General features: G+C 40.1%; 2 protein-coding genes and 2 pseudogenes across 2 annotated transcripts in view; all 4 read right to left on the reverse strand.

Annotated features, from left to right (window-relative positions):
• Positions 1–300: 300 nt before the first annotated feature.
• On the reverse strand, positions 301–2,287 carry LOC116697326 (protocadherin gamma-A11-like). The gene is given in 4 exon segments (XM_032528650.1): positions 301–445; positions 447–603; positions 606–1,539; positions 1,541–2,287. Coding segments are annotated over 4 exon segments (1,983 nt in total).
• A 1,817-nt stretch (positions 2,288–4,104) lies between these two features.
• On the reverse strand, positions 4,105–6,696 carry LOC116696679 (protocadherin gamma-A11-like; annotated as a pseudogene).
• Positions 6,697–8,663: 1,967 nt separating this feature from the next.
• Positions 8,664–9,584, reverse strand: LOC116697327 (protocadherin gamma-A7-like; annotated as a pseudogene).
• A 177-nt stretch (positions 9,585–9,761) lies between these two features.
• Positions 9,762–9,950, reverse strand: part of LOC116697328 (protocadherin gamma-C3) — a 1,850-nt gene continuing 1,661 nt past the window's right edge. The window contains exon 1 of the mRNA XM_032528651.1: positions 9,762–9,950. This exon is cut by the window's right edge and continues 1,661 nt beyond it. Within this exon, the coding sequence (XP_032384542.1) occupies positions 9,762–9,950 (189 nt within the window).

Here is a 9,950-nt window from a genome sequence, read left to right on the forward strand (position 1 = left end):
CGCATCGTCCTGTAGAACTGGGTCCATTATCAGCACGTTCTGACTACCAGCTCTGCCGAACTTACAGTCACTCTTTCTGGAGTCAGTCGTCCTGCACACCTCGTAATTGTACACGTGTTGGAGAGTCCCTGTCCCTAAAGTGTCTGAGTAACGTGGTGGATATATGGAATCACAGGGAGATTGAGTGATCAGGATGCGAGACTGTCTCCATCTGTAGATTTTCACTGATATATAACCCTAAACACGTGATGAAGAGGAAGGAACTACAGCCAAAGCCAACACTAAGTAAAAGTCAGGTTGTCATGTACTCCTTGTCGTGTGTAAGTCAGTGAACTCAGACAGCACTTCAGGGAAGTGTCCGCCACCCGCCACGTTAACAATGACTGTAGCTGAACGAGAGGGCTGCCCGTTGTCCTCCACTATAACAGTCAGTCTTTGTTTCACACATCTTTATCAGTGACTTGGCGGATATTTCTATTTCCCTTCTGTAGCCCACTTCAACAGCGCCCTGTCTGTGGCTTTCTGCAGTTTTATAGGAGAGCCAGGCATTCTGTCCAGAGTCCACATCAACAGCCACCACTTTAGTGACCAGATAGCCCCATCTGCTGAACGAGGAACCATTTCAGCCACCAGAGAGCCACCAGTCTGGACTGGGTACAGAACCTGAGGAGGGTTGTCGTTCTGGTCCTGGATCAGTATTTTCACAGTCACATTGCTACTGAGTGGAGGAGAGCCTCCATCCTGCGCTTTGACTACTATCTGAAGCTGTTTAATTTGCTCATAATCAAAAGACCTAACCGCGCTAAGAACTCCAGTTTCAGAGTTTAAGGAAACATAAGTAGAAACTGGACTACCACTGACTTGGGTGTCCTCTAAAAGATACGAGATTCTGGCGTTTTGATTCCAATCAGAGTCTCGCGCGCTGACCGCAAATATAGAAATTCCAGGGGAATTATTCTCTGTGATGTAAGCAGTATAGCTGTTTTTATCAAATGATGGTGCGTTGTCGTTTACGTCAGATATTTTAAGATGTAATTTTGTGGAGCTGGTAAGAGGTGGAGACCCTAAATCAGTGGCTGTTATCGTTATATTATATTCTGAGACAGATTCTCTATCAAAATGTTGATCTGAGATCAAATTGTAATAGTTGGTTAGAGATGACTCTATCTTAAAGGGAAGTTTGCCATCTATAGAACATCTTATTTTCCCATTATTGTCAGAATCTGCGTCTTTTATGTTCAAAATAGCAATTGTTGTACCAGTAGGTGCATTCTCAGACACGGGACTAGAAAATGACATAATATTTATGACTGGTGCATTGTCATTGACATCAACAACATCAACTATAACTTTACTTGTTCCGATTAGGCCACCCTGATCCTTTGCCTCGACTCTCACCTCATATTTTCTGTCTTTTTCATAATCTATCTGACCAGACACAGAAACTGTGCCTGTGTTTTCATCAATAGTGAATATATTTCCCGCACTTCCTTTCGTGTTAGACAAACTGTAAGTAATGAGTCCATTTGAACCACTGTCTGGCGTCTGTAGCATTTACTGTAATGATGCTCGTGCCTGTCGTTGTGTTTTCCATCACAGATGCTTTATACACCGATTGATTAAAAACAGGAATATTATCATTAGCATCTAACACAGTGATATCTATATTTACTGTACCAGATCGCTGTGGTGTTCCTCCATCAACTGCGATTAATGAAAAAGACAAATTGGGATGTTTTTCTCTGTCTAAAGACCTTTGGAGCACAATCTCACAATATTTACCTCCATCTGGAATTGCATGTTGCTTTAAAATGAAATTGTCGTTTGGTGATAACATATAATTTTGCAACGCGTTTTGCCCCACATCCAGATCCTCTGCACTCTGCAGTGGAAACTGCACTCCAACTGCAGCTGATTCACTGATTTCAAAACTGATAGATTTTTCTTTATTTGGGAAGACGGGAGCATGATCATTGATGTCCAAAACCTCAACCGTTACTCTGTGCAATTCGATTGGGTTTTCTAAAATCACCTCAAAGCTGAAACTACACGGCGTTACGTCTCCACAAAGCTGCTCCCGGTCTATTCTCTCATTCACGACTAGAATCCCTTTGTCTGTCTTCAGCTCGGTGTAGTGAATGTTTTCTCCAGTCACGATACGGGCCCGCCCAGAACGGAGCCTTTTCAGATCCAAACCAAGGTCCTGTGCTACATTACCAATAACAGAGCCTTTCTTCATCTCCTCTGGTATAGAATAACGAATCTGGCCACTACCATGTAACAACATGAAAGCAAAACATCAGCAGTCCGATTTGCCGTCGCAATCCATAAAAAAAAGGCCACATTGCGCATATGTAGGTGAGATATCCTCGAGTTGCCATCATGGCAACAAAGAAACCCGCAGTTAATAAGAGGGTAAAACTGGTTCTGATGTATCCGTTTGCTGTTTACAACTAAACACGTATTCAATCTTTACATGCAAGTCTGCGAGACCATGTTCTCTCTTCCATGAAATAACCTCGACAAAACACCGAGAGCCTTCTTCACTGTATAGTCAGCCGGGGGATGGATTAAATGACGACATACACAGAATATTTACTGACCAACAGCGTCCCTTAGAGTCTGAAGGGGGAACATGGAAGAAGGCCCTTAATCCTCTAAAGCAGACACACTGAACACATATTTACCTCGTGTGTAAATCACATTGGAATATCAAATATTTAAAAATTAAAACATACTTTATTTTAACTCAGTATATGAAAATGAAATCTAATTCTCAAACAATTCGTCAGCAGCGTAACGCAAAGAATAAACTACTGATTTGAAAAAGAATACAAAAAATTATAATTTTATGGAAATGTGTTTAAACTCTACAACCACATTAATGACTCGCAACAATGATGATTCAATGGTTTTCAGGGTATCTTAAAGACAGATCTGGAAGTTAATCAGTCACCAATAAAATACATTGATATCCAACAATTCTGTATTACGACGAGTTCAACTGTAATATGTAATGCACATCTAGGAAGAAGGCTATTCATTTCACCGTTTGTAAGCCATATGTATTGGGTCCGGTTCTGCATCATCCGATGTTTCCGCATTGACATTTTAAATAATAAATTGCCATGACAGTATGCTAATTCTCTTCTTGAAATACCTTTTAATGCAAACCAAGTGACAGCATCCTTATTGCCAGAAGTTATATTGTTTAAAAGAACTAAATAAGAACTTTGGTTGTAAACTTTGCAGATATGTGGCGTCTAAAAATTATTAATGCAGCATTAGCTTTCCAAAACTAAAAACCAAGCCATTTTAGCATTTTTTTGCTCTTGTCCCATTACTACTCACTGTGAGCTAATTTTTCACTCTATCGGCAAGTCTTGCATCTCAAATTAAAAAGCACAACGATGGGAAAAAGAAGGAAGAGCACCAACAACACCAGTGGTGGAATGTAACTAAGTAGATTTACTGAAGTAGTGTTAGAAAGTCCAAATGATTAACTTTGAGTACATTTTCTTGATGATACTTACGGACTTTTACTTACGTAACATTTTCAGTGTATGACTTTTACTATAACAGAGTATTTTTATAGTGTGTTATTAGTACTTTTACTTAACAAAAGGATCTGCATACTTCTTCGCCCTCACAGGAAGCAACACTTCAGATCTGTTTTACAGGGGACAACATGTGGATTCTATAAATTGTATAGCTTCTTGGTCATGCAAATGGTTTATTTAAAATAATATAAAAAAATAGCTCAGAAATGTTCTGTGAGTTTTTTATCCTCTTACTGTTTTTTGAAATAGTAACCAATAATTTGTTACTCTTTCAAAGAACAGTAACTACCATTCAAAAAAACAGTAACTACCCATCGAAAAAACAGTAACTACCCTTCTGAAAAACAGTAAGTACCCTTCTGAAAAACATCATTAACTACCTATTTTTGTGTACCTTATTGTGAAGTGATACCAGTTCGTATGATATTCGTACAAGAGCCAGTGTTTTATAAAGCTGTATCTTTATCAGAAACCAGCATTTCTATCAGGCGAGGATGCATGATACACTGTCCATGGTGCTGAACATGACTGCATTGAGTACAACGGTTTTATCAATGCGACTTAACAGAGAAAGAGAACAAAGGTGTCCAACAGACGAAGCTAAAATGTTTTACTCACCTCTAGAGGAGAGTCTGGTTCATCCAGGATGCTCTTTTCACTCTGTATCCGCTGCATCGTCCCTGTAGAACTGGGGTCCATTATCAGCACGTTCTGACTACCAGCTCTGCCGAACTTACAGTCACTCTTTCTGGAGTCAGTCGTCCTGCACACCTCGAATTGTACACGTGTTGGAGATCCCCGTCCCCAAAGTGTCTGATAACGTGGTGGATAATATGGAATCACAGGGAGATTGGAGTGATACAGGATGCGAGACTGTCTCCATCTGTAGATTTTTACTGATATATACCACTAAACACGTGATGAGAGGAAGAAACTACAGCCAAAGCCACACTAAGTAAAAAGTCAGTTGTCATTGTACTCCTTGTCATGTGTAAAGTCAGTGAACTCACAAGCACTTCAGGAAGCTGTCCGCCACCGCCACGTTAACATGACTGTAGCTGAACGAGAGGGCTGCCCGTTGTCCTCCACTATAACAGTCAGTCTTTGTTTCACGCATCTTTATCAGTGACTTGGCGGATAGTCTTATTTCTCCATTCTGTAAGCCCACTTCAAACAGCGCCCTTCTGTGGCTTTCTGCAGTTATAGGAGAGCCAGGCATTCGTCCGAGTCCACATCAACAGCCACCACTTTAGTGACCAGATAGCCCACCTGCTGAACGAGGAACCATTCAGCCACCAGAGCCACCAGTCTGGACTGGGTCAGAACCTGAGAGGGTTATCGTTCTGGTCCTGGATCAGTATTTTTACAGTCACATTGCCACTAAGTGGAGGAGAGCCTCCATCCTGCGCTTTGACTACTATCTGAAGCTGTTTAATTTGCTCATAATCAAAAGACCGAACCGCGCTGAGAACTCCAGTTTCAGAGTTTAAGGAAACATAAGTAGAAACTGGACTACCGCTGACTTGGGTGTCCTCTAAAAGATACGAGATTCTGGCGTTTTGATTCCAATCAGAGTCCCGCGCGCTGACCGCAAATATCGAAATTCCAGGGGAATTATTTTCTGTGATGTAAGCAGTATATCTGTTTTTATCAAATACTGGTGCGTTGTCGTTTACGTCAGATATTTTAAGATGTAATTTTGTGGAGCTGGAAAGAGGTGGAGACCCTAAATCAGTGGCTGTTATCGTTATATTATATTCTGAGACATATTCTCTATCAAAATGTTGATCTGAGACAATTGTAATGTTTGTTAGAGATGACTCGATTTTAAAAGAATTTTGCCATCTATGGAACTCTTATTTTCCCATTATTGTCGAATCTGCGTCTTTTATGTTGAACAAACAGTTGTACCAGGAGCGCATCCTCTGATACGGCTAGAAAATGACATTATATTTATTACTGGTGCATTGTCATTGACATCAACACATCTATATTATTTTACTGTCCCAGTTAGGCCACCCTGATCCTTTGCCTCGACTCTCACCTCATATTCTGCCTTTTTCATAATCTATCTACCAGACACAGAAACTGTGCCTGTGTTTTTATCAATAGTGAATATATTTCCCGCACTTCCTTTCGTTTTAGACAAACTGTAAGTAATGAGTCCATATGAACCACTGTCGGCGTCTGTAGCATTTACTGTAATGATGCTCGTGCCTGTCGTTGTGTTTTCCATCACAGATGCTTTATACACCGATTGGTTAAATACTGGAGCATTATCATTGGCATCTAACACAGTGATATCTATATTTACTGTACCAGATCGCTGTGGTGTTCCGCCATCAACTGCGATTAGTTTTAAGGACATACGGGGATGTTTCTCTCTGTCTAGGCTTCTGGAGAACCTTTTCAACATTTTACCCCATCTGGTTGGCATGTTGCTTCAAAATGAAATTGTCGTTTGTGTGATAACATATACTCTTGCAACGCGTTTTGCGCCACATCCAGATCCTCTGCACTCTGCAGTGGAAACTGCACTCCAACTGCAGCTGATTCACTGATTTCAAACCCAATAGCTGTGTCTTTATTCGGGAAGACGGGAGCATGATCATTTATATCCAAAACCTCAACCGTTCCTCTGTGCATTCGATTGGGTTTTCTAAAATCACCTCAAAGCTGATCGACACGGCGTTACGTCTCCACAAGCTGCTCCCGGTCTATTCTCTCATTCACGACTAGAATCCCTTTTCTGTCTTCACTCGTGTAGTGAATGTTTTCTCCGGTCACGATACGGGCCCCCCAAACGGAGCCTTTTCAGATCCAAACCAAGGTCCTGCTACATTACCAATACACAGCCTTTCTTCATCTCCTCTGTATAGAATAACGAATCTGGCCACCTACCATGTTAACAACATGAAGCAGACATCAGCAGTCCGATTTGCCTCGCAATGCATAAAACAATGGCATCTTGAGCATATGCAGATGAGAGATCCTTGAGTTGCCATCATGGCAACAAAATTAAAAAAATATCTGTATCCAGTTAAATGACAAAAGGCTGTTCTGATATATCCTTTTTACTGGTTCATCTACAATTCTGCAATTTTTACATACACGTCTGCGAGACAATGTTCCTCTTTCGTGCAATAACCCTCGACAAAACACAGAGAGCCTTCTTAACTGTATAGTAGTCAGGGATGGACTAATTGACGACATACACACAAAAATATTTTGCTGGCCAACACGTCCCTTAGAGTCTAAAAAGATATGAAACAGGCAAACAACAGCACTACTGTAACACTAACAATACTGATAGAACTAACGGTCTATATTGTATTAATCACATAGAGACCAATTTCCAAGACATTATTTGTAAGTTTAAGAAAATTTTAAAATCTAAATTATTCACTAAAATTGAGATGAGTTCTAACAACGACGTGTCCAATAATTTGAAATATTAATGTCTTGAATACGTAACTGCAGCAATGCTTCCATACAATATTGCATTTCGTACAAGGTGCTGAAAAATATTATGTCTAATATAATAAACATGATGTCTCCTATGAATTATTAATATAGAAAACTTTTTCTAGAATTAAAAATATTTTCCAAAAGCTAAAGGATATAAATTAAGTAGTTCCACATATTTTAGCGCACGATTAGGATGGGGAGGTAGGCAGATGTTGTGTTGCCTTTCACATCAGAGGTTATGGATTGGTGTTCTGTTTTTGGGGATTAATCAGAGGTGAGATTTTATAGATTATGGTGACATTAACTCTACTAGACATTATGCAGTGATTTAAACAGCTCAACCTAAACTATGCTGTCGCCATCCTTGAAACGCGTGCAGTTAAAATGACGAAAAGGCTGGTTCTGATATATCCGTTTACTGGTTACATCTACACAATTCTGCAATTTTTACATACACGTCTGCGAGACCATGTTCTCTCTTTCGTGCAATAAACCTCGACAAAACACAGAGAGCCTTCTTAACTGTATAGTTAGTCAAGGGATGGACTAATTGACGACATAACACAAAAAATATTTTTGCTGGCCAACAGCGTCCCTTAGAGTCTAAAAAGAGGAATATGAAACGAGGCAAACAACAGCACTACTGTAACACTATGAACAATACTGATAGAACTAACAGGTCTATATTGTATTAATCACATAGAGACCAATTTCCAAGACATTATTTGTAAGTTTAAGAAAATGTTAAAATCTAAATTATTCACTAAAAAGTTGAAGATGAGTTCTAACAACGACGTGTCCAAGATAATTTGAAAATATTAATGTCTTGAATACGTAACTGCAGCAATGCTTCCATACAATATTGCATTATCGTACAAGGTGCTGAAAAATATTATGTCTAATATAATAAACATGATGTCTCCTATGAATTATTAATATAGAAAACTTTTTTCTAAGAATTTAAATAATTTTCCCAAAAGCTAAAGGGATATAAATTAAAGTAAGATTCCACATATTTTAGCGCACGATTAGGATGTGGAGGTATGGCAGATGTGTGTTGCCTTTCACATCAGAGGTTATGGATTGGTGTTCTGTTTTTGGGGATTAATCAGAGGTGAGATTTTTATAGATTAGTGGTGACAATTAACTCTACTAGACATTTATGCAGTGATTTAAACAGCTCAACCTAAACTATGCTGTCGCCATCCTTGAAACGCGTGCACATTATATAAACAAAATGGAGAGAGGAAAAGAAAGTTGAGAGTATGCCTATGACTATAATTTAGGCTTTACTACAGAAATTGTGATACAAATTGTTTGATTTAGGGATACGATTGGACAGCTACGATGTATTCACCTGTTAAACCAGAATTCCTATTAATCGAAACAACCCGATTGAGATGCTCGCCATGGTGCTGAAAGTCACGGTGATGCGAGCAACTGTTTGTAATAAATCCAATGAAAAAACACAGAGAGTAGACGAAGTAAATTGTTTAACTGACCTCTAGAGGAGAGTCTGGTTCATCCAGGGATGTCTTCTCACATCTGTATCGCTGCATCGTCCCTGTAGAACTGGGGTCCATTTCAGCACGTTCTGACTACCGCTCTGCCGAACTTACAGTCACTCTTCTGGAGTCAGTCGTCCTGCACAACTCGTAATTGTACACGTGTGGAGAGTCCCTGTCCCCAAGTGTCTGAGTAACGTGTGGATAATATGGACACAGGGGAGTTGGAGTGATAGAGGTGCGAGACTGTCTCCATCTGTAGATTCACTGATATAATAAACACTAAACACGTGATGAAGAGGAGGAAATACAGCCAAAGCCAACACTAAGTAAAAAGTCAGGTTGTCATTGTAACCTTGTCGTGTAAAGTCAGTGAACTCAGACAGCACTTCAGGAAGCTGTCCGCCACCGCACGTTAACAATGACTGTAGCTGAACGAGAGGGCTGCCCGTTGTCTCCACTATAACAGTCAGTCTTTGTTTCACAGCATCTTATCAGTGACTTGGCGGATAGTTCTTATTTCCATTCTGTAAGCCCACTTCAAACAGCGCCCTGTCTGTGGCTTTCCGCAGTTATAGGAGAGCCAGGCATTCTGTCCAGAGTCACATAACAGCCACCACTTAGTGACCAGAAGCCCACATCTGCTGACGAGGAACCATTTCAGCCACAAGAGCCACCAGTCTGGACTGGGTACAGAACCTGAGGAGGGTGTCGTTCTGGTCCGGATCAGTATTTTTACAGTCACGTTGCTACTGAGTGGAGGAGAGCCTCACTCTGCGCTTGATGACAAAACCAGCTGTTTGATTTGTTCATAATCAAATAATCGCACTGCGTGTATCAATCCGTTCTGAATTATAGAAATATATTCAGAAACTGGAGATCCACCGATTTTAGTATTTTCCAGATATAAGACACACGGCATTTTGGTTTTCATCAGGATCTTTAGCACTAACAGCTAGAACAGAAACGCCTGGAAGTTTTCTCTGCCATAAACGCATGTAAACAACTTTGAAAACACTGGAGCATTACGTTCACATCAGAGACCTTTAAATGAAAGGTCGTTTTGGTGAGAGAGGAGGCATTCCTGCATCGTCGCAACCAAGTGATGTTATGTCTGACACAGTTTCACGATCATGCAGTATCTGTTACACAAGGTGTAGTAATTTCTTAAAGGATTTTATCTTGGAAGTGCATTTGTTTCAATTATTACAGGTTTACTTGTCCGTTATCAATATTCCAGGTCTTTACATTTATCATGCCAATAGTTGTACCAGAAGGGGAATCTTTCGGACAAAAGGACTAGTAATGACATGACGCTTATAGTTGGATAGTTGTCATTCACATCAGTTACATCAACTATGACTTTACATGAATCTGTCAAACCTCCCTGATCTTTTGCATCGATTCTAAGTTCGTA

The sequence above is a fragment of the Etheostoma spectabile genome, chromosome 10 (assembly GCF_008692095.1).
Source record: "Etheostoma spectabile isolate EspeVRDwgs_2016 chromosome 10, UIUC_Espe_1.0, whole genome shotgun sequence".
Taxonomy (NCBI): domain Eukaryota; kingdom Metazoa; phylum Chordata; class Actinopteri; order Perciformes; family Percidae; genus Etheostoma; species Etheostoma spectabile.